The sequence below is a fragment of the Polyodon spathula genome, chromosome 10 (assembly GCF_017654505.1).
Source record: "Polyodon spathula isolate WHYD16114869_AA chromosome 10, ASM1765450v1, whole genome shotgun sequence".
NCBI lineage: Eukaryota > Metazoa > Chordata > Actinopteri > Acipenseriformes > Polyodontidae > Polyodon > Polyodon spathula.
The window spans coordinates 33,876,266-33,901,364 of NC_054543.1; the positions used below are offsets into that span (position 1 = coordinate 33,876,266).

At 37.5% G+C, this 25,099-nt stretch overlaps 1 protein-coding gene across 7 annotated transcripts in view; it reads left to right on the plus strand.

Annotated features, from left to right (window-relative positions):
• The window catches only part of LOC121322164 (PTB domain-containing engulfment adapter protein 1-like), a 124,209-nt gene that overhangs the window by 89,804 nt on the left and 9,306 nt on the right, over positions 1-25,099 (plus strand). For all 7 annotated transcript variants that reach the window (XM_041261733.1, XM_041261732.1, XM_041261730.1 and 4 more), the window contains 5 exons: positions 3,111-3,182; positions 17,083-17,181; positions 23,079-23,216; positions 23,986-24,102; positions 24,463-24,549. In XM_041261733.1, coding sequence (XP_041117667.1) covers positions 3,111-3,182; positions 17,083-17,181; positions 23,079-23,216; positions 23,986-24,102; positions 24,463-24,549 — 513 coding nt within the window. The remainder of the gene's footprint in view (positions 1-3,110; positions 3,183-17,082; positions 17,182-23,078; positions 23,217-23,985; positions 24,103-24,462; positions 24,550-25,099) is intronic.

The following is a 25,099-nucleotide window of genomic DNA, read 5'->3' on the forward strand; positions in this document are numbered from 1 at the left end:
TCAGTTTAAAAACATTACTGAAAAAAATGACACACAAGGAGAAGAATTGGTTTTGATGTATAAATTCATGTCTTGACCTTCTAGAATACCCTAACTCACTTCCTGCAATGACATTTCAGCTCTTTACTATGAGATATGGTTTCTCAATTATATAATGCTCCACTCACATGCATTGCATATACACACTAAAAACATTTAAATGAATGTCAAAAATTCAGCAAAACATGGTGAAAAGTACTACAAAATGAAGGCATTGTGAAGAGGCAGTTTCAATTTTGAAAATGTTCTAGCGGTTCAGTGGATCAGAAGAAAGTAGCTTGTTTTTGTCAAACTGAGTTCAAGTAGGCCAAAAATATGTCTAGTCAAATTTTCTTTTTATGATGTTAGGTTGTTTTTGGGAACTGAAAAATAACATACCAATATAAAATTAATTAAAAAAAAACAAATAAAAAAAAACAATCGAAACAGAGATTAACTGATTTTTCTTTTTTGTTGACATCCCTAGTCTCAATGTGCATCAAAACCACAAGCAAATGAGTTACTTTTGGAATTTGATGCATAGTTATAGACCTCTTCCCAACCCTAACCATCGTACTGTGAATGCAGGCAGACAGTCTCACCAATAGGTTGGGTGGTTAGATGGACATCTTTATTTGGTGAATTCTTTTGGCATCCTCTATTTACTCTTAAACGATAACTAGCAACACTGCATATATACCCAAAGGAGTAAATGTTTTCAATGTTTTGAATTCTCAGGTCTCTTCCCTTTGAGATGCCTGATTAAAGGGTACATCAGCACTACATGAAAAATAAAACATAAACTATCCCACCTTGCTGTTCCGAATGTATTTGGTCATTGTATAATAATCCGCATGCATCCACTGTTCTGGAGCACCTCTTCTGAACCAAAAAACATGACTTCCGCATGTATCTCTGTGCTGTGTAAGTGGTTGCTGGGAAAAGAAAACCCAAGACACAGTTGTTCTCATTTTCAACTAATGAAGGGACCTACCCACAATTTTAGCAGCACTGTGTTATTTCAATATATGTCCACAAAGTATCAAATAAATTAGCTAATGAGATTCGGAAACAATGTATTTCCTTACGGAATGAGGTCTTTGAGGATGATCCTACCTAAAAAAAATAAATATTATATACAGTTTAAATTCAAATTTCCTCAGCAGCACAGTGTGACTGTACACGGGGAACGTCTGATATAATGCCAGACAATATTTCAACAGCATAAACTGATTGGGAGATGGAATTTGTGGCCAAAATCGACTTCCCCACTCAATGGTATGTAGGTGATTGTGCATGTGTTGTGTCAGGAAATGCAAATGAAAACCAAATACAAAGGATGAAAAAAATGCAATATTTATTTTTTTAGGTCGTCCTCAGAGACCTCATTCCGAAAGGAAATGCATTGTTTCTGAATCTCATTTGCTAGTTTATTTGATGTGTGTACATTCTACAAGCATTCTGAATCAGCTGGAGTGATATCTAAGACTTTGGGGACATATATTGAATTAACACAGTGATGCAATAATTGTGGGCAGATCCCTTCATTAGTTGGAAATGAGAACAACTGCACAGACTTTTTTTTTTCTTTCTTTTTTTATTGAATGCGACATTAATCATAGTAATACATAAGAATTCAACATGTGAAGGAAACATGTACAGTGTGAAAGATGTCTACTACACAAAACAAAAGCAACTACAAGTGCATTGCTTATGGAAAAGTAGACGGATCACTTTTGTCACACAGACTAGTGTGTTTCCACACAGAGGTAATATAGCTAATACAATTCTTCATTGGGCATGCGCCGGTATGTTTCAGAGTACATGTGAGGGTACATGCGGAAGTCATGTTTTTTGGCACGGAAGAGGTGCTCCAGAACAGTGATTTTGGATAGAGTGGCTTTATACAGATGTTTAGGCGCATACAGATTATTATACAATGACCATATACATTCGGAAAAGCAAGGTGGGATTGTTTATTTTTTATTTTTCATGTAGTGTTGATGTACCCTTTAAGTCACGGAATGGCAATGCAGCTGTAGGGACAGTATTGCCATAATTTGCCATCTATCTTTTTTATCTTGATATTTACTGAAATCACACAGAGGAAATACATTTGTTGTGATATTTCTTTTCTCTCACATCCCCACTACAGTTGCTGTTTGAAAATGCTGTGCTACTGATGGAAAAGGTTTTGTGACTGTGTCCTTCTGCTGCACTGGAATATTTATACATATATTGATAACATTATTTTGGATACTTAGCAATCAAATCTTTTTGGTTTGAAAGAAATCAATCCCTCCTAGATGCAACAAACACATAGATTAGTGTTTGAAGAATACTTATATAGTGTACATAGAAACACACCAGTGATAAAGTTCAGTAGTTGATACAGCTTTATTATGATGAAACAAAACAAACAAACAAACAAAAAAAAAAACATTAGGCATCACTCTTAGCAGCACAGAAATAAGATTGTGTTTAGCAGGCTTTCACTTCTTTGTTTCCTGCAGCTGGTGTTTGTTCTTAAGTGACTCTGAGAGGTCTCCTGTGGCTGGCTAGACAAAAGATAGATGTTTTGAAGGCTTACTGGTTAACATATGGAACAAGAAGGTGGACAATGATGCCATCTGTTGGGCATTTGTTGTAATGTGTGGATATCTGCTGTGATAATTTTATGAGCAAATAAATTCCTGCTAAACAGTTATGGAGAAGTTATACTGTATATACCTTTTAGCTGATTTCTGATGCATACTTTTAAGCTTTATTTTTTTTTTGTAAGTCCATCATATTATTATTTTTTTTTCTCATAAATACGATATGTTTTTCCCCGGTGAGGATGAAATCTACTGCGAAGGGGATGTTGTGGAGTATGTATGCCCCTACGTCTATATGTCACACTTCACACTTTTTTTCCATATATATCTGGAGAACCACTACTTCAGTTGTCATGAAATCTCATAGTACCATGGTTTAGAATAAGTTTACTGAGAATATAAGATGGGGTGTCTGTCTGTCCTTACATCCGTTCATCTGTATGCTTATATCTGGAGACTTGCTTATGAATTGTGATCTCTTAAATGTCTTTGCAGTTTCTTGGAAATACAGAAGTTGACCAACCAAAAGGTACAGAAATCGTAAGGGATGCTGTTCGGAAATTAAAGGTATGTTTTATTTTTGTGTCTGTAATTCCAGGACTCGGGCACCATTTAAGGGAGAAAAGATGGCGCTCTTAGCATAGGTTTACTGGGGAGTAGGAAGTGTGAGTGGGGGAAGAACAGTTCACAAAATAACTAATATTTACTGTAAGGAAGGGCCTACTTAAAAACACAATTAAAGGAGTCATCTGTATATGAAAGTTGTACATAGAGCTAACTAAATAATTCCAGGAAAGCTTAAATCTTTTTATTGCCAGCTTTTCTTAAGTATATTTTCCAATGGCAAAGACACATTCGTTTATTTAACTATTGATAACCGAAAAAAAACATAGAATAGGTAAATACTGAAAGAAACATTTTTTTTGTTCATGAACAATTACAAAAAAATTCCTGTCAAACACACATTTAGCATAATGTGTGCATCTTTCATATAGAACTGCTGCCAAGGCCGCCCTAAGAAATAGACAAAACACATTTCAAAATGTTGACCCAACTTCTGGATCAAATATGCAGAACAAATGACAAATATTATGACCATTATGTTTGATGCGTAGCTTTGCTTTTAAAAAGCAAACAAACCTGCACTGTGAAGAACCTAAAACACTGACCTAGGATACCCAGTTTCTGTAACCTTTTGTAAGCATTGGCTGTGCGTCAAGTGGTTATAACCAAATAATCATGTCTAGAATTTCAAACAGTTACAGAAAATCTGACATCAGTGTCCAAACACAGTGGAAAGCTTCATGTTGTTACACATACGGCTGGGCACTTCACAGGAAACCAGAAACCACTGCCAGAAACAGCAAGGTTAGACTTAATTTTGTAGGAAAATATTTTTCCATGTGGTGCTGGTACCCAGAGTTATATTTCTGCTATGTCCTGTAAGGTGAATTTCTAGAATTTACCTTACAGGACATAGCAGAGGACAGGCATCACAAGGAAAGCAGATCTTTTATATAAAAACTATTGACAGATGGTAATATAAAAAAGAGGTATAATTCAATACATTTCCCTTTATGTTAGAGCACATTTTGTCAATAGATGGTGCTAAAACCTCTTAAATCCATAGCATCTGTATTGTTTTATACTTATTCTTATGCATGTCATAGTTGGTATAGCAGCACAAGTAGTACATTGTCATGTGTATTTATTTAAAACACATACTATCTGCTTGTGAAATGGGAAACAAAAAAGGAATGTTCAGAACATTAAACAACTGTTATCTGCAATTTTTAACGAAAGGGGAGCTTATGTGTACTTGTCAGTCTGCCACCACTTCCATTTCAATTGCTAATATCTTGTTGGTGAGCTCACCTTTATCCCCATGGACTCATTGCTGCCATGTTGCAGTAATGTGAATTTTTCTGAGGTATAGAGAAGGTGCACGTATAATTATTGCCTAATATCTGTTTTTTTTATTCCTATATATATATATATATATATATATATATATATATATATATATATATATATATATATATATAGGAATAAATTATATATAGTATATATATCAATAGTTAAATTTATTATATATACAGTCTGTACAGAAATGCCATGTTCCTTACATTTGTGCAAATGACCGGCCCACCCATACCCTATGTTTGTTTTTTGTTTTTGTTCAAAAAAAAAAAAAAAAAAAAAAAAAAAAAATAACTGGGGAGGGAAATGCAAGACTTAGTAAAATTAAAGGGGAGCCAAAACATCATATATGTTTTACTATACTCAGTCAAAGTAAGTGTTAACTCAGAAACACTGTGGCATAACCTACTTTCCTAGTACAGTATGCTAATAGTAATAATACTACTACTAATGATAACACTAATGATAATATACCTGGTTCATAGGAACTTACTACAATTCTACAGCTTTGTTTTACAGCTTTTTTTTTTTTTTTTTTTTTTTTTTTTTTTTAATGAATACAGTAATTCCAGAATGTTTTTACATTACATGTACATCTTTTTAATCTTTTCTGGTCATGCTTCAATTAATTTGACATTTCAATTGCACACTAGATTGACTCAGGGGTGGGGCTGGCCCTGCAATGGGGGAACTTCTGTGGGGTAAAGAATGCAAATGCTAAATTGTTGGGAGAGGATGACTAATCGCAGATGTACTAAATGTGTGTGGATTTACAGTAAGCTGGATGGAATTACGGAAGACATCGCGTTGGCTGCTATTAGGCAATTTGGGATATCTGTTGCTTGAGTAAGGCAGTTGTGTGTTTATCCAAAACTTTAAAAGCACACACTGAATAAAAGTCCTTCAATGCTTGTGGTGACATCAGATCAGGAAGGATAATGGACAAAGACAGGTCTGATGTATGAAAGCGCTGATGCACAAGTTTTATTAGTAAAAGATAGATTTAAGAAAACAGAAACACTTCACAAAACAGCATGTGGGCCAAAACAAAAAGACAAAACAAAGCAAACACTAAATCAAACAGGTATTGTGCTGGTTTAAAGCCAGCATGAGTAGCAATTGTTTATATTTGTTTCTTTAGTTCTTACTGCCTCGTTTTCTCGTTCCACCTCTGAACACTCAACCCAGAGTGAGTGCTTCGTGCCTCTATATATACAGATGTGCTGGGACTCAATTGATAATTAATCATTCACTTGAATCCCGGCACGGGAACAAATTTGTGCAATCCTTGTACCCATATACCAATACACATTTTATCTACGCATGAAGTGATTGTGCAAACCCTGTGCCTAAAGACAGATATACGTGCTACATAGCCCATTTATACCCCATGCACCAATATATACACACCAACAATAACACACCACGTACAACATAAAACACAAAATACGCACAGGGGTGGGGCAAACCATCACTTATTCCCCCCCCCCCCCCCCCCCTTGGGCATCTTCTTGGGCCAGGAACGGAGGTATTAAGGGGCCCATGAGCAGCAATATTGCCAGTGGTGATGCTGTCAGTGTCAAGGTTGACAGCAGCAATGTTGATCTTGGTGAGGCTACCTCCTCCAGCCGGGGCAATCCCGTTAGCGGAAATGCTGAAAGGGGGGCGAGGTCCTCCTCCAGTGGCACCGCTGGCAGTGGAAAGGCTGACAGCAGGCTGGCACACTCCGACAGCGGAAATGCTGCTAGAGCCAAGGAGTGTCCTCCAGCTGGGGTGGTTCTGGCAGCGCCAATGCTGCCAGTGGCAATGCTGTCAGTGGAAATGCGTGCTGACAGCGCCAAGGCTGGCTTCTGCAGCCGGGCAATCCTGGCAGTGCTGTCAGTGGAAATGCTGACAGTGGAGCGAGGTCCTCTTCCAGTGGCAATAATGTCAGTCGGAAAGTGGGGCGAGCTCCTCCTCCCATGGTACAGCTGGCAGCGGAAAGGCTGCCAGTTGCAATGTTGATAGCGCCATGGTTGGCTCCTCCAGCCAAGACAGGTCTGGCTGTGGACATGTTGCCAGTGGCAATTCTGACAGCTGCAAGGCCATGGTGGCGGCACTGCATACTGGCGGTGGAGGCGAGAGCAGCAGGTAGTCTCCCTCTATCACTGGGGACTGGTGTGACTCTCCTTCGGTCGCTGGGGACTGGTGCGGATCTTCTTCAGTCTCCGGCGTGGACTTGCCTACTGCCCGTGGAGCTAGACTAAGCATAGCCCCTCCGATGAGATTAGTAACCTTGAGGGCAGCCCCATATCTGCAGACAGGTAGTTACATACCATGGCTGCAATGGCTGGGAGGAACGCTGGGCGATTTTAGTCTTCCCAGGCTTCCCATTGCTCCCCATCTCTGGCCCACAGTAGGTTGATCACCATCTGGAGGGCCTCCATGAGGTCCATCTTAGGGTCCATCAGCCATTCCAAGATTTCCCTCAAGGGCATAGGACCCTTGTGCTCGCCCCTGGTGGGTGCTAGAAACTTGGTCCCCTCCTTTGTATGTGCCGGACGCTCTGGCTCCTCCCTCATGGGCACTGGAGCTGTCACCTGCTTTTTCCCCTTCTTCCGGGGATGTCCGCTCCTTCCCTTCTTCCTCCTTAGGACCAGCAGTTCCATTTCCTGCCATGGAGGGGGTTGGTCGGGTGATATGTGCCCAACCTCGCCAATGGCAAAGCACCTCTCTTCCCTTTTTAGGCAGATTGGGTGTCCTGGTCCGTCTGTGGTGATGGTACGACCTCCATTGTCTCCACCACACCCCGATTTGAAGGCCTTCATGAAGAGGGGGTCTTTCCAGTGGCACACGTCTGGGAGGTTCCCATACTCCAGACTTGCAAGGCACCACGGAGCCCCTTTGGCTCTCAGCTCCCTCTGATGAGCATGCCACCTCTCCGTATCCTCCTCCACTTCGTCCATTAAAAAAAAAAAAAAACTAGCCTAATTGTTTTTCATGTTTGGTGCTTTACTACGTATAGTACTTAAGATTTGCCAGTCTGAAAAATGATGATGATCCACTGAAGCCAATTTAGTAGATGCTGTTTGCAGATAGTGAGGAGTCTGGAGAGTGGTGTGGTGAAAATGTACAGCCCAAAGTGTAATACATACAGCAATATAATTTACTGTAAATGTGGCAAGCGATTTTACATTTCTTTTGGAGCTGGTCTCTTGAGCAGGTTTGTATGAAGAATAATTTCAGATTTATTAGTGTAGACTGCATGATAGAACTGAAACTCTCCTCCAAATACTGGGCTAGCAAGAGTGCCACCTGATACTGAGGCTGGAATACATTTCCATACATATCCATATCACAAATGTGATAGGTATTTATAGTGAATTCTAACATATAAAAAGCAAACATATTACATAGATGAAATATGGTATTATGGAGGCTTAGCAACTACTAGAACTCCTACTAGAACTACAGCACACAAGATTAAGTATGTTTGTATGAGGGACTAAATACCAAACAAATGACACCTTTCACTGGTTATTCCCATGTGAGGCTTGAACAGATGTTTAATGTTGGGTCAAATTCTGGGCAGCATGTATGCTAATCAGATGTTCTTATTCAGACAATGTTGTATTATGTGTGGTTTTCCAGTGTGTTTATTTATTTTTGTTTGTTTGTTTAACTGGATGCCCCTGAAGCATTGTAATGTGGGTTAACTAACGTTTGAAAATAATAATAAAAGAAAATGCTTACATTCTTCCAGAGAAGAGGGTTATCTCAGCCTGTAGAGCAATGCAGTTCTTGGTCCTATCTGCACACAAGAGTGCAGGGAAGTGGAAAAGTTATTAAAGCTCCTTTATAATTGAGAAATGATTTATAAACTCTGGCAAGTGCAGCTTAATTCTAAATCCTGTTATAGGATTAGGCAACAGCCACTGAATTCAGCCTTTTGAGAAACCAGTTATATGGAACAGTTTTTTGATAGTGTTCATCTTAACTATGAGCAATGTATTTGGAGTAGTTACAGAATGCTGCTATTTAACCACAAACCTTTAAACCTCCCTTATATGGCTGAAACAGAGATGTTTCTCTTGGAATGTTTCAGTGGTATGTTTGGAAGCTTATGATTTCTATTTTTAAAACACATTCAAATGTTTTCTATTCAGCTGATTTTAGTTGTTTTTTCTTCTTATATATTTTTTTCTTTTCAATTCCAGTAATGCTGACAAAAATGCCCTTTATATAATTAGAAAGTGTGCTGGCCTCACTTGCACATAAATAGAGTTAATATTTGCACTCTTTGTATCATTTACATTGTAAATACAGATTCCAGACAGGGTTAAGACTGATCTACATCCTTGGATTGCTTCTCTGTGTTATTTCAGGCAATAGAATCGACTAGAAACTTGTTTCCTGAATCCTCTCATGCACTTTCTTTGGTGTCAATCCAGGTTCTGGCCCTGTAAAATGGAGATATTTGCATTCAGACTTTGCCCAAATATGTGGTGTTGAATCTTAATTTCAGAACAGAGTATGGCCACACTTGATTGCATTTATTTAAATGTTTTGGCTGCACCTGTTGCACTGCCTTAATCCTCCCTTTGATAGTCTGAAGAAAAAGTAAAGGAACATCTCTATCCAGTCTTTGAAATAGTAAAATCTACTAGAGGCTAGGATCAAAGCAAGTCTTCCTTCTCAAAAGGGAACCACTCTTAAGTGAACATGAAGCCACTTTCACCTGTTTCCAGGAGAACGGGAGATCTGGTTTGAAGCAAACCCCAAGTCTCCCCTGGTGTGCCATGCAGTGGCTTAAAACCAAGTTCCAAGCCATAAAGTGGATGCCATTTGTGTATAATCTGTTGGTTTTGATATAAACCTGACAAATAATTATGCAATTATATTTACCCTCCATATGTGCATGCACTCGTTGAAGGATGTGGGTTAAAAAAAAGACAGTCCTAGGGATACCATCTCAGTGTATCCAAGGGTGACGTCCTTTAACATTAACTTGCTAATGCGAGAGCCGGTGTGAAATCCTAATGGAAACTGCTCATATTCCACCGCAATAAAGGAAGTTTTACCATGGAAATGAAATTCGGTTACTGTATCTATTGGTGCTGTTTGTAAATTGTCTTGTGTGTTTACATGTACAATTGAAAGCTGTAGGCCTCATTTTCATATACTGTTGCTGGGTTGATGTTGGTCATATTTTCATCCTTGCCTTATTAAGACAAAACACATAACACAGCTAGCATAAAAAGAGCTGGGGCTACATTATCAAGTTATTTACTCCAAGTTGTCATTGGCATTTACTCCAATTTGTCATGGGCACAATTGTTTCAGAGAGGAAAACCTCATCCAATAAAGTTACCAAACTATAAATAGATAACTTCAGGGGCTTGAATTAAGTATGACAATTTTTTTTGTTTGTTGTCTGTTGTAAAACACAGACATTGTTTTCTCTAGGTTTTTTTCTTCTTATTCCATGTATCCGACTGATTTTTGGAACCTATCTCCTCCTAGAGCTTTGAACTGATCGACTCGAAACTTGGCACAACTACTGCACTCTATCTGACTTGAGTTGCTATTACTTTTGGTGCTGATCGAACTTATGGATTTGGGGGTCACAGGTCATGACACCCAAAAATAAGTCAATATGGGGTCAATATAGGGTTATTACATAGTTACTATTGAACATGTATAGGAATCCATTGGTTCTCTATAAGACCAACTTTTTTTCCATTGACCTATGACCTTCCTAGATCAAGATCATGGATATTTGGCTAATTAAAAAATGTAAAAAAGGACATATCTCCTGAAAGAGGGCAGATAGGCCCATAGTTTGTATTGAACATGTATAGGAACCATTGTGTGCTCTATAAAAAATATGTCTTTGCCCGTGACCGATGACCTTTCTAGAGCCAGATATAGAATTTTGGCATTTAGCCAAAAAAAAGTAAACACATTTTTGAAAGCTCATAGCTCCTTACAGAGTGCTTTTTGGGTACTGGTTACTAGTGAACACTAATAGGAAACTGTCACTGGTCTGTCTAAAAATGCTGTTTAATTTGACCTTTGACCTTTCGTTACTGGTCAAACTGGACAATGAAACACTATAATAGCTTAAATCTCCTTAAATACTGCAGATAGACTCGTATTTACTATGGAACACATATAGAAAACCAACTAAGATCTTTCTAAAATTGTCTTGGACTTTGACCTTTGACCTCTCATTCATGGTCAAACTGGACATTAGACTGTTTTAACAGCTTCTATGTCCTTACATACAGCAGATATTACTATTGAACATGTATAGGAAACCAACAAAGAGCTTTCTAAAAAATCTCTTCGACTTTGACCTTTGACCTTTTGTTACTGGTCAAACCGCACACCTAAATGCTATAATAGCTTAAATCTCCATAAATACTGCAGATAGGCTTATATGTACTATTGGACACTTGTAGGAAATCAACTAAGAGCTTTCTAAAAATTTCTTTGACTTTGACCTCTCATGGTCAAACTGGACAACAGACTGCTTTACAGCTTCTATCTCCTTACACACAGCAGATAGGTGCATATGTACTATTGAACATGTATAGGAAACCAAATAAGTGCTAAGTATGTCTTGGACTTTGACACTTGACCTCTCGTTATTGGTCAATTGACTTTTAACAGCTCAAATCACAGACTGTAGATAGACTCATTTTTTTGCACATATATAAGAAACCAACTATGCCCTTTCCAAAAATGTACTGGACCTTGACCTTTGACATCAAGAAATGTTTGACAGCTTAAATCTACTTACAGACTGTAGATAGGCTCATATGTACTATTGAACATGTATAGGAAACCAACTAAGAGCTTTCTAAATATGTCTTGGAAGTTGACCTTGACCTCTCGTTATTGGTCAAGCTGGACAATTGACTGTTTTAACAGCTTAAACCACTTTACATACTGCAGGTAGACTCATGTTTACTATTGCACATGTATAAGAAACTAACTGGCTATTGAAACTACGTCTGCCATACTTGTAAAATTACACGCTATACAAAACAACCGTACAAAGCAGACAAAGGTTCTTTAGAAACTTCCAATCTAGTTTACAATTTCAAATTTATGAAATCATCATACATTCAAAATGAAATATTAATGAAATGTTGTAAAACTTGATTGTGGATTTATAGTATTTTATTATGTATTATGTATTTACAAAATGACTTAAATTGCTTGCATTCTGATTGGCTGGTTAAAAGAGTAAAACCAGTGGTTCAGGTCACATTTCATTCCAATCAAGAAAATCAGTTTCAAAATAAATATATGACATTTTATAAACTCAGTAACACAGATGTGGGTACTATTGATGAAACCCACTTGCCGCACAGTGCGCCTGAGGCATCTGTAAAGATGTGGTGAGTATGAAAATGCAGATTGCTTATTTGAAAATGTCAAACTCGTGACTGAGTATGTGTATGCATATACATGACCTTCAAACTGGCGTATTGAGTATGCATATGCGTATACATGACCTTCATACTTGCGTATTGTATGTGGGTGCGTATAGCTTGAAATTTCTATATGTACCACTTTTGCTAGATTCTATGCATGTAATTAAGCGAATATTCACATTTTATGAAAACAAAGTAATGAACCACTGTAACAAAGTGCCCGCCCCTGTGTATATTATCTGTTATGTGTTGCGTGTGGTGTGTTTAAATGTTGGTGTATAGACATTGGTACACGAGATATAAATGGGTCTGTGTAACACGAGTGTTTAAAAATGTATATGTGTATTTAGGCACGAGGATTGCACAGCACTTCACGTGCAAGTAAAATGTAGTAATATGTGAGCACGGGGAATTGCACTTTATTAATTCACGTGCTGGGATTCAAGTGAATAATTAATTGGTAATTGAATCCCAGCACAATAGTATATATAGATGCACGTTGTCACATACTGGGGGTTGGGTGTTCGGTGAGCGGAGAACGGGATTGGAGACGGAGGAAATAAGTATAGTAGTAATAATAATAATAACAGAAAGTATCTGCTCACCGTGTTTGTCAGTGTCTGTCCGTGCACCGTTTTGTTAAGTTTAGTCTGTTTTTGTTTGTCTATTTAATTTGGCGTAGAGTGCCGTGTCCTGTGTTTTCGTGTTTGTTTAAACCTTTTATTTTGTAATAAACCGGCGCCAACAGGCGTCTTCATCATTTCATTTCACATCATCGTCTTTGTATATTTCATTCCTTCCTGGTTCTGACGCCGCCCACTTGGCCGTCTTTGTGACAACCACATATAACAATAACAACAACCTTCCTCCAGGGCTTGAAGTTAAGCCAGACCTTCTGGAAATGTCTAGTACAAATTCAACCGGTCTACAAAAATATCTAAAAAAAAGAATTCACTTTACCTTATGCCTGCAGATATTGCATCCTTTATGATCAGCTGCTGCATCATAGCCAAAAAATGACCAAACATCACTTTTTTGCTGACCTGTCGCAACTCGGCCACCACCACGTCTCAGCTGGTCTACCTTCAGTACCTTCTTGGCCTTCCTTCTCCTCCCCAACAACAGTCTTTTTCCAAGTTTCTTCAGTATTTTCTCCCATTGCTATTTGATCATTTACTTTGTCTGACTGCTAGTGTCTTTTCTAATTGTTTATGCACAGTGCAGTACAACAGTAGTTACTAGTTCTCAGCAATTTAGCTCGTGTCTGGTGTCGCTACATGTCATTTTCTTATTGGCTCTTTTAAATCGTGTTTATTATTACCTCAGTCTGCTGCTAATTTTGTCAGATTTATCTTTAGATTTCCACTCTATTCTGTCTGTGTATTCTGGTTGCTCAATACAACTTTTTGTCCAAAACACACTTAAGAAAATACGCAATCTGTACGCAATAAAAAAGTATCGCGTATATGCATGGAATTTTGATTGTGTATGGGTATGCAATTAAAAATAATGCGTACATGTAATTTGCGTATGCATACACTCACCGCGTCTATAGGTGTAGGTGGTATCCTTGAAAGCCACGCCTTCTGGTCTGTTAATGCTTATCAAAAATCGTGAATCTCTTATTTTCAGGATAACCCCTGTGATGTACTGTACATGGGCTATTAGGTAAATATGCCATTAATGTCAATATTAAGGAAAAATAACACCATTATTTTATACCATATCAGAGAAAGACTTAATGCACAGTTGAAACTAGGGATGCAGCGGTTATGATTTTCCCAAACCGAAACCGATATTTGCATAACATTCCAAACCTAATGATACAGACAAAAGAGAAACCCAAACTGAAACCACATTTTTTATACAATGAAAATGCATGAGCAGTTTCAGCACTAAGCTGGCGGCATTTTTGGGAGTCCATTGCATAGATTAACTGAACTTAATATACCTTAATCATTTTAATATTGTAACATAAATCAAATGTTATGGCAAGAATTCATGCTTAATCTCTTTGTTCAGGTGTAAGGTGCTGTTTTCATACGCACCCATCATGTGTACCCTAACTTAACCCTTTGCCGCCGAAGCAGAATTCCAATATTTAGACATAAATATGATAATTTGTGTTTTATTGTTTGTAGTTTGTGGAAGGCCATTCTCCACGAATGGATCCTTGATATTGTACTGGTGACTCTCACAAAGGCCCCTTTTGAGCCCATACACTCCATAGAGTTGAAGTATTTATCATGAAGACAACCTTCCTCTTGCCTCACCTCTGCAAAGCGGATCAGTGAGCTACAGGTGCTGTTGGCGCACAGCTACTGTATGCTTATTTGGGATGGTGGCAGCAGGGTGTCACTACGAACAAACCCTGCTTTCCTCCCTAAGGTGATCACAGCCTTCCACATGAACCAGTCTGTGGAACTGGAGTCTCCATTCACCTACGTTTTCTTCGGAGGAGGATAGGATATTGAACTTCCTCTGCCCGGTGCGGGCATTGAGGTGTTACTTGGATAGGACAAGAGATCTGCATCATTCTGACCAGCTTTTTGTCTGTCACAGTACACAGACCTCTCTTGAAGCAGTGACTGTTGCACTGGACTGTGGACAGTCTCAACTGTGTATGCAAATGCCAGCTTGCTCCCATTTGGGAGGGTAGCCACGCACTCTACCAGAGGGTTGGCTACATCTTGGACTCTATTCAGAGGGGTCTCGCTGTCCGATATTTGTACTTCAGCTAGCTGGACTACACCTCATACTTTCTCCAGGTTCTACTGCCTTAATCCTTTGTGGTCCTATGTCACACCAGGTCCGACATTACATTTTCCCTTTCCAGTCCAATGTTGGACCCTGTCCGACATCATCAAAAAGACGTAAAGGGTCTAGTCGTTTTTTTCTCCGGAAAAAGCAGAGAAAACCTTTCAATGATCGAGTGTGACCAATAGGAGCCAAATGAAACCGAAAAAAGGGCGTATCTGATGCACCACAGAGATAACATGGACACAAACAAAGGAGATAGCTGCTTGCGCATCCAGCAATCAAAGAATATCATGGACATCTGCAGAGCTTTTTGAGATGTTGTAGTAATAAAAGAAAAATTTGGATCATTGGTGGTCATCTTTGAATAGAAAGGGATCATTAAGTTACTTACCGTAACCCTGGTTTCCTGAAAGAGAAGATGACCACCAACCAGCGAAGTCACATCAGTCGCTCTCATGGGTTCGATGCAAAAGAGAAAATGGCTTCCATAGGTTGACCGTTTAATCCCTCGGTAGGCAGGACCAATGATGTCACCCCAGGAAGAGGCCTATTGGCAGCTCTGACATAAAATGCTCAGTGAATACCTTCCTAAGGCAGGCATATCCCATAAGTATGTTGGTGGTTGTCTTTTCTTTTTTGGAACCAGGATTACGGTAATGAGCTTATTTGGCACAGTTAAAAAAAAAAAAAAACAGCATATGTGTAATAATGGTATGTCCCGTTCCCTTGGATGCACAAATGCAGTTCAGTTTTTTGGTTTTAAACTTTCATATCGATTTTATTTGGATGTCACAAAAACAAACTGATCATAACGGCCATGCATCCCTGTGGCAAAATGCTCCACCCCTGTGCTATTTATTTGTGTTTTATGTTGTATGTAGTGTGTTAATGTTGGTGTACAGTCATCAGTATACAGGGTATAAATGATTCTGTGCAACACAAGTGGTTTAAAATGTATGTTTGTATTTAGGCACGAGGATTGCACAGCACTTCACGTACAGGTAAAATGTAATATGTGAGCATGGGCAATTCACTAGATTAATTCACGTGCAGTTGTACTGAGACTGCAGTTGAATGATTGATTAGCAATTGAGTCCGGTACAGCTGCATAAAAGCAGCATGTTTTCACTCATTCGGGGTTGAGTGTTCAGTGTGTGGAGAACGGGTGAGAGAGGAGATTTATATTATATTACAATTGCTATTGCTATTACCAGCTCGGTACTTGTGTTCTGTCCGTCCACCGTTGGTCTGTCTGTATTTGTTTTGGCCCACGCGCAGTTTATTTTGTAACAGTGTTTGTTTTGTTCAGCCTTTTATTTTCTGTCCGTTTATTAAATACGCAGAACAGCACGTTTCATTCACCATTTCACCTTGCAGTGCTGTATGTTCCTTTCTGGTCTGGCTTACGCTACATGATTTTTGCTGGTCGCCGGACGAGCTGAGGAGTTGGTGACTAATTTCTTAAAATCTGAGACAAAGAGGTTGTCAGGGACAAAATGGTCGATAAGTGCGAGAGGGTCTATGATGCCTCGTTAATAGCTTCTGCGATCTCCCGACGCTGTTATGACTTCCCGATAAATTTCTAACATGTCAGAAAACTTTAATCCCCGACAAAGCAATGTGTGAAGTGTGCGAGGGGCTACGGGCTGATTTCTTGATGAATTCTGCCAGCAGCCAAATAGGACAAGCTAGCAACAATAGCGACGAAAAGAAAGGTTGTGCCCCTCTTTGACATAAGTGACATTTCCTATCATAATCACTCATTGAAGGTAGCTGGTAAGTAAATATTTGTTATAACTTGTTAACACCGAAGCAGATACTGTGTGTGGTAGTGTGTGTGATCTCCTGGCAATCAATTTCGACAGTCACTCATATTCAATATCCCTTTCAAACCCTGTATGCTTGTATTGCTAATAACCTCAACTCGAGTTGCATCATCAGTCCGTACTGGCCACGTCTATTAAGCCAGTTGCGCGTCCAAATGGATCTTCTCCGCATTTTCTTCTTTCTTTCTGTGCAGATCAATGCACAGACAACAGCGGTCACCTTCTTGTTTGAGTCCACTATTCTCACGAATGATGTCTACGATTCTGCAGTGAAAATAGGCGCAGTCCGCCACAAGATATCTCGTGTAGTGTGTGTAGCTTGCAATCCCCGATCTACAGTGAGAAATTGTAGTTCAATCAGTAAATGTGAGTGGCGCTATGTCTCCCGTTTGCAAAAATTGTGCAGTGTAAACCCGGTTTAATTGAAATAGATGTAAGACAAACTTTAGCGCTCTGTAAAACTGACCCAAAGGGTGTTATAAAAATACAAAAACACGTTCAGTTCAGTGATTTTTTTCTTTTGTTTTTTTGTTCTAGTTTGCAAGACATATAAAGAAATCTGAAGGACAGAAAACGCCTAAAGTGGAATTACAGATCTCAATCTATGGCGTGAAAATTCTAGATCCCAAAACAAAAGTAAGTATTTGTTTTATATGTATGATAATTACCTGCAGGTTTGAATTGTGTCATTTAAATATAGGTTCCGTTGGCGTTTCAGGGACAAGAGAATATTCTTACACTGCATTGTATGATTCCCATAGCTGTTTAGTTAGATGTTGTCACCCATCTGTTAACACATGTAGCAGTAGTTTAACAAAAACATTTTTATTTAATGTCTCTAAGAAGGCAAATTTAGCTGCTAACAGGTAATCCGTTAGATGAAATCACTGCAAAATAATTTATGCAGTAGAAACAACATATTTGCTATAATTTACAGTACGTTTGAGATGCAAACCCCATACACTAAAACAGCAACCATGGTGTGTGTGTATATATATATATATATGTATATATATATATATATATATATATATATATATATATATATATATATATATATATATATATATATATATATATATATATATATATAAAGAAGAAACAGAGTTTGTCACCCATAGTGCTTAATTGAAATATGTGCAAACACTGTAATTAATAATCACACTCTACCGTACTTTAGGGCAGGAGTGCCCAACCTTTTTCCAGTTTTCAATGTCTGCCAATTTAAAGTCATCTGAATTTATTTATTTGCCTTTAGCTTGTTATTAGATTGCAAATGCTTGTTTCTGTGCACAGAACTATCTATTTCAAAATAAAATAAATAAATAAACCAGAGTTAAAATGTCACACAACACACTGTACCTGTCAAATAAAACAAGCATCGGATTGCCAAAGACAGAAGAAAAAAAAAAAAAAACAGTAAAAAAACACACTCAAATTACAAATAAAGAAAAATGTACACTTACCGACTTAGTGAGAACTTTGAGGTTGTTTCTCAGCTAACAGTTTCTCAAAGTTTTGCTCAAAGTTGGAAACGTTCATCTGCTCATGACAAACGGGACCTCAGCTTAGACTTATTCAATTTTGTGAGTGAGAAAGTTTGTTCACAGATGCATGTGCTGCCAGCAAGTTTTTATAGATTTTGAAATTGATAGCTGGGAAGCAGGGAGTAAAACTCGACCAATTTCTTCTCTTGAAACATATCCTTTAAACCTGAGTTACACTGCAGATCAATAAGTTCTATTTGAAGAGAAGTAGGGACATTATCCATCCCGGCAGCATAGGGGTTTTCAAACAGGCTGATGTTGTTTCCATGTGACTTGAAGTCGGAAAATCTGGCCTCAAAATTCTCAATCAACAGGTCTAGTAATTTTACCATACTGCCACAAGAAAACGGATAATTGACATTTTCGTCCCGACAGTTCTTTGCAGGACGAAAAATGAGACAGTGTGCCCCTCTCTGAGTGTTGTCGTAAGAGCTTGAGTTTTGCCTGAAAGCCTTTCATATCTGAAAAGAACTGGAAAACAAGCCTTTCTTTACCTTGCAGTTTTAAAATTAGGTAATTCAAGTGACTTGTTATATCTGTGAGAATCGCCAGATCCCACAACTATACCGGGTCTGTTTCTTCTATTTGTTTCTGTAGTTTTCTGTAACGTAAAGTTGAAACCCATCGCTAAAATAAACTTAAAAACTCCACCTTTACGATTCTGCGATGAGAGTTATTACCATGGTTACCACAGGTAGCCTACCTCATTTTGTTTTCTACTTGTGGGAAAAGCTTGGCGTGTTTTCATTACGGAGCAGTTTATGTGGCTTGTGTGAACACTAAAAAACATTGCAAGTACTTATGCGAAACGCGAAAATTATAATGTAAAACCTGTGAATCTCTATAAGTTATGCTGTACCAGCAAACAGGTCTCAGGACATGTGATATGCTGTAGTTGGCTATATCAATACCAACCTGGCAGCCTTTACAAGTAAATTATTAGGTAGAGTTTCATCATCTTGTATTTGATTAGTGGCTATCTGTTCTAGTAAGAAGTAAAGCACCTTTTGAATAGCGCATAAAAATACAGCACATCCGTGATCTGAATCTATTTTATTTTATTTTAAACTGTCCCGCAGGGAGGGCCAATTAACATTTTAACCCTTTCAGTCTTGCATTATTTTTGTTAAGGTGGAAAATAAGGACTGAAAGGGTTAAAGAGTTCACAGAAACATGTTACTTTATCTTTGTGGTTTCCATTGTTGTCCACATCAAAGCAATTTGTTTCAAAATATTTCCAGTAGTTTGTATATTTATTTTGTATTTGCGCATCATTTATATACATATGTTCAAGGGGTGTATTTCTATTGCACTGCTAGATGTAGCTTGGGAGTAAAAGCCTTCTTATATAAACACACAGTTAAAAATATTTCTAAAAATGACTAAACCTCCCGTGATTTGTTTGAATATTGCTACTCAATGCAGCTGTACTTGCTGTTAAATTGCCAGATACCAGAGCCCACCCACTATTACCCATCCTGTGCTGCAAATTATAGTCCTCATTGTAATAATTAAGGATTGCGAATAATGTCTTTGTCTTGGTAGGTTTTTTGGTTTTGGCTCTGTCCATACCATTGACGGAAAGAATTGTAGTCAAGTTCACAGTAATCTTGAATACATTATAATAGTGAGTGCTTTTGCTGGTGACTCCAAAAACAACAAAGCCCTCATGTGTGGTACATTTTTTCAAATGTCCAGTGCTTTAGAAAGTGTTATTGGTAAAGTTAAAGTTGAACTAAACAAAGGGAGCAGTGACAGTTACATTTCTCTTGTCCAGCCTCACCCTGGCACTAACACTCCAACATGTTATTTAAATATATTCTCCCCTTCCTGAGCATATGTTGGACATTTGGATATCAAGCATTTCCTGCAAATCCAGATGTTCCCCCAACAGAATCCTTAAAGTAGATTCTAAAATGTATCGCACAGCTGATATCAATCTCATGGGTTTATAAAATCTTGGTTTGTCCTTTGACCTAGGAGATACACATGAAGAATCTAGGGAGCTTTAAAAGCCTAAATGGCTTGAACAATGTGATTGCTGGGTAAGTCAGCAACATCGAATCTGTCTTTATTAAGTTGCCCTTCATAAATGATCTCCTGGTGTGAAAACTATCAACCATCTACGTCCAGATACCTGTTTGATGTTCTTATGCAAGGCAGTAGTAGTAAAATTTGCTTTTCTGAGAGCTAGGGTATATGTGATATATTTATTGATATAGTGAAGGTGGGTTGATGAGTTATTAGGGAATCAGAATCGGGGTATATGGAGGCACCCTGTTTGTCTGCCTGTCTCTATGTCCGTTACATCGATAGCTCCCGTGCTTAGGGATAAATGTTGCTTTTGTAATTGCTTCTGATGACTTCTGATGAACTTGCTTTACATTAGCTCATCCGCGAATTGTGCTATGAGGTTTTGAAACCAGCCTCTAATCTGTAAACTCAGTAAGTGGAGAGATCAGAACTCTACTTGTAGAGAAGAAAGCACTAATTCACGAAAGCCCTGGTGATGTTTGCAACATCATGGCAATTAAAGAAAACATATTTGATCAAAGTATGTTCTCTTTTTCATAGTCAGCAAAGATGTAACAAGGTAAACCTTTTTTTAGTTACAGCCTGTGTTACTGCAGTTCATTTTGAAAGCAGGAAGTATTCTCCAGCTTGTAGTTAAATTGAACAATGACCAACTAAAATGCAGTTTCCTTTGGCTGTGAATCCTATTTCTCACAAACTCTGCCAAAAGATAAGATTACAGAATTTAAAAAAAAAAAAAACAATGCCGAAACCTAGAAAAATAAACATTGTCATGTTCTCATTTAAATAAGCTCATTGACCTCTCCAACACAAGTTAAAACATTGTTGTTGCATGCATTATGTTTTATGTAATACAATACGTTAAGCAAAAAATGATTGTATCTGATGGTAAAGTTTTTTTTTTCTTTATTAATGTGTCTCCCTTTTCTTAAGCAGCATTGTTATATCTATGGATTGTTCCTGCAGCTTAAAATGTTATTGCTTAACACTGCAGACCATGGCAACAGCTGGTTGCCATCTTAAAAACAGATAATACATTCCCAGTCCTTTAGGGATGGGGTAATGCACCCCAGAATAATAATTTCATCTTGTTTGGTGGGAGAGATCAAATTTAAAAATACCTCTGAGAGGGTATTATCGTACCATTGATACTTATGGAGAAGTTCAGGACCACATGGTGCAGTACCTGGTTCACTATGGAGAACAGGAACAATGTAAATGTTTTTTAATTGACTTGCATACTGATAATGGAGTCCAAGTGTACCTTCTTACTATAGTTATCTTCTTATCCCTGTTCCAGTTGAAATTATATTAAAGTCTATTGTATAACAGAAGTGACTCCTTTGTGTTGTCAATTGTTCCCTCTGGATTCATGGGACTTGTAGTTACACGCCAGAGCATCTATGGTCTTGCCAAGTTCTTTAGCATTTTCCACTAGTGTCTCTGATTGTAGCTTGCCAAGACATGCTTGAATTCAATAGCATGCAAATACTGATCTTGGAGTTTCTGTTGTGGCTTCCTTACTAGCAGGCTTTCTAATGTAGTGCCCCAGGTCATACAAGCAAGACACTTCATTAAGGGGTAATGAAATTTCCACCAAGCATGAAGATCCTTCCTCCATTTTTTTTCAAAACACTCCCACGTTACAAGTGGGATCGTTCTTACTGGCCTTTCTCCAGCTTGAAGATTGAGCAACCTCAGGCTTTTTAGTAGTGTTACATGTTGCTGTGAGCTTCCATTTATCATGTGTCAAATTGTGATGTTCTCATCAAGCTGTCTGGAATTGAGCTGAAGGCTTTGGAGGTCAGAACAGTTTCTTTTTATTTTGAACGAAATGTAGATAGCTAGCTAGCTCACCCTTTGCTATAGCCTAAAAAACATGGACAGTCTCCTAGCACTGAATATGAATGTTGCCAACAGAGGCAATGAAAAGTGCTCCATAGTCTACACCTCCTGGACCTGTTTATTGTACAGCAAGATCTCCAAAGCCTTTTCCTTACTTCAGGAGCCATGCAACTGAACAAAGAACAACATCCTAAAACAAATCCGTAAAGGACTGTTGACGGCATTAAGTTTAGCCTGATAGTGTAAGCCTATGTCTCCAAGTGGCCAAGTCTTAAAGAGAATAACTGGATACTTGCAAACACACCAGGGCCCAGGCTTTAACACTGCATTAACTATCATTACCACACATTGTTTATTAAGTAATTTGCATTATATAATTATTAAAATGTATACCTACAATTGTATTCCTGCTACTCTCTGGTGAAGGTCTCAAGGGAGTTCTCCTCTGTCTAGAAAAAAAAAAAAAAAACTGCATTTCTCTCTGGGAATTCTTGAAGCCAGGCTTAACTTTTAATAAGCCCCAGAGCCTTTTGTTATGTTTGTTAAACAAAAATATTGCTTTTATTTCTTACATTGTTTGAAAATTGTGTTCTCGCTGACAGTTGAGATAGAGAGGTTGATAGTAGAGTACATCAAGCCATAAGTCTTTCTATCTTTTTTTTTGCAAACATTGTTTTGTACTAATCTTCATACATTCTTCTTTGTCCTTTAAGTCTTTATAGAGAAAGTGCACTGATCGACCCAGGATTTATGGGTTCCAGAAACATAGATTTATAAAGTGTCTTAACCTTTATACTACTCAATTACATTGTGGTGCAGGAGTACATGCCAGTCATAAGAGAACAACAAACACTCAAATGTCTTAAAAACAATGTTTAAACATATGAAGTACAGAAGTAAAGATTACAAATTCATATTAAATGCTTTTAACTGATCATAAAACAGCACAGTTCACGTTAACATATAATTCTGAAGTATGTTCATATTTAATTCCAGGTATTAGTTTGAAAATTGTTTGCCATTTACTATAGCTTCATGTATTGGACCTTGCTGTATAATGTAAATCAACCGTAATGTAAATAATGTAATTTTTTTTTTTTTTTTCAGGAAGTGCAGCACAATTGCCAGTTGCATCGGATATCATTCTGTGCAGATGATAAGACGGACAAGAGAATATTCACATTTATTTGCAAAGATGCAGAATCTAATAAACATCTGTGTTTTGTATTCGACAGTGAAAAATGTGTAAGTACGATTAGTTAAAGGCAGAATATTTTTCAAATTATAACATCATTACTTTTGTCATTTTAATCCTTATAGACAAATTCCACTGATTGACCCAGAATCTATTTCAACTATGTATTATTATTATTGTTATTATGATTTGGTCATTTAGCAGATGCTTTTATCTAAAGCAGCCTTACAGAGACTAGGGAGTGAACTAGGCATCAACAAGTGCTGTAGAGCAATATGATACCAATATTTTTGTTGTTGTTGTTTTTTCCTCTGTTTTTATTTACAAGGAATTCTGAAACTTTATTTTAGTAGTTTTTTTTTTTTTTTTTTTTTTTACTTGCAACCGATATGTCTTGAAGTCTTGCCCCAAATGCATGCAATTCAGTCAGCAATGTAACACATCTACCTTATCACTGAAATACTGGATATATGTATGGAGAAAAAACTTTTCAGAATCAGATTAATTTACAATTAATTAGGGCAATAACACACTGGAAAGCAATATGATTATATTGAATACCATTATTTTTTGTGGCTAATCGAAAGGTCACTTTTGAGAATTAAACATGCATATTTGTACCATTTACAGGCACACTTTTGTTAGAAATAGTACATCCAATATTGTATTACATTTGGAAACTTTGGCTTTTAAGGGTGTATAGTAAACCCAATATGCTACTGTACACATTCAAATATTCCACTCTTGAGCAGTTAAATGTACACAATGTGTAAGCAGTGCCCCAGAAATGTGATTACATTGCTCTTTTCTCTGTATAAGGCTGAAGAGATTACTCTAACGATTGGCCAAGCATTTGACTTAGCTTACAAGAAGTTTCTGGAATCTGGAGGAAAAGATGTTGAAACAAGAAAACAAATAGGAAACCTTCAGAAAAGAGTAAGATACCCTTTAAATCTTTAGGCCCACAGAGATATCCACATTTGTAGCTGCATATACAAATCAAGAAAACTGATTCACAACTAAATTGATGACATTAAAACTCAATTAAAAACAATATCTACTCTTGAGTGTGTCTTAATTTGAAGAGTAATCTTCCTTGCAAATTTAAAGTGCTACAGCATTTACAGTGTAATGTATTTGGAACTGATACAGCCTTAATATTTCTTTGCTTTAATAAAATATGTTTCTTTACTTCAGTGTTAAGCATGCATTATATGAAAGTTGAAGAACCCTACCAAGTTATAATAATTTCAAGAGCTATCAACTGGCAGTAAAATGTATTTAATTTCTCTACAGATTCAAGAATTGGAAACTGAAAATACAGAACTAAAAAAGCAAGTGCAAGATATGCAAGAACAGTTAATGCTCATTCAAGTGTGCCCAGTAAGTTTAAAAAATAAAGTGCATTCAAATGCGTTCTGTTGGCGTATATTTATCAATTATTTGTACATCTGGTAAGCAAAAAATATGCTTTCACTGGTTGTACACCTTGTGTGTTATCTTCTTGCTTTACAGTGGTCTTATCTTACTTTTTGTCTGTTCAAAAATGTAACTTGGCAACAATATTCTCCAATATATTTAACAATATATTTAGGTTTTATCCAAGTATAAACCCTAAATATATTCACTTACAATCTGATGGCTTCTGTACTATAGTGCATATCCACTGTGTACTCTGCTGTGTTTCATGCAATGTAATCTTTATAGGTGGTCTGTATATATTTAGTGCAACATCATTAATGATTCACGTTCAACTCCTATTCTGTGAACTCTGATTCAAGGTCTGGTGTACATCGTCTTTCAATCGCTATTGATTCACTTGATCCGATTCTTGTGGATGAGCAAGTTGAATAAGGAGTGTTGTTCACAGAAACACACGGATCAAAAGTTTACTTAAGTTTTTTTTTTTTTTTTTAGTTGTTAAATATGGAAA